The 285-nt window shown below is 69.5% G+C and overlaps 1 protein-coding gene across 1 annotated transcript in view; it reads left to right on the forward strand.

Annotated features, from left to right (window-relative positions):
• The window catches only part of GLIS2 (GLIS family zinc finger 2), a gene marked incomplete at its 5' end in the record, with an annotated part of 1544 nt that overhangs the window by 409 nt on the left and 850 nt on the right, over nt 1-285 (forward strand). The window contains one exon of the mRNA XM_010567038.1: nt 91-209. Within this exon, the coding sequence (XP_010565340.1) occupies nt 91-209 (119 nt within the window). The remainder of the gene's footprint in view (nt 1-90; nt 210-285) is intronic.

Genomic DNA, 285 nt, shown 5'->3' on the forward strand with positions numbered 1-285 from the left:
CCCCCCCCAAAAGCCAGGGCACAGGGACAAGGAGGTGCCCTGGGGGCCAAGGCTGACCCCCTCACACCGACGTCCCCCCGACCCTGGCAGGTACAAGATGCTGATCCACATCCGGACGCACACCAACGAGAAGCCGCACCGCTGCCCCACCTGCAACAAGAGCTTCTCCCGCCTGGAAAACCTGAAAATCCACAACCGCTCGCACACAGGTCAGCGCTGGCCACCGCACTCGCCCTGGGGAGCGGGGAGGCTCGTGGGGGGGGGGGGGGGGACCGGGGGGCCCGC

Source organism: Haliaeetus leucocephalus, unplaced genomic scaffold (assembly GCF_000737465.1).
Source record: "Haliaeetus leucocephalus isolate CR32 unplaced genomic scaffold, Haliaeetus_leucocephalus-4.0 Scaffold224, whole genome shotgun sequence".
Classification (NCBI taxonomy): Eukaryota; Metazoa; Chordata; class Aves; order Accipitriformes; family Accipitridae; genus Haliaeetus; species Haliaeetus leucocephalus.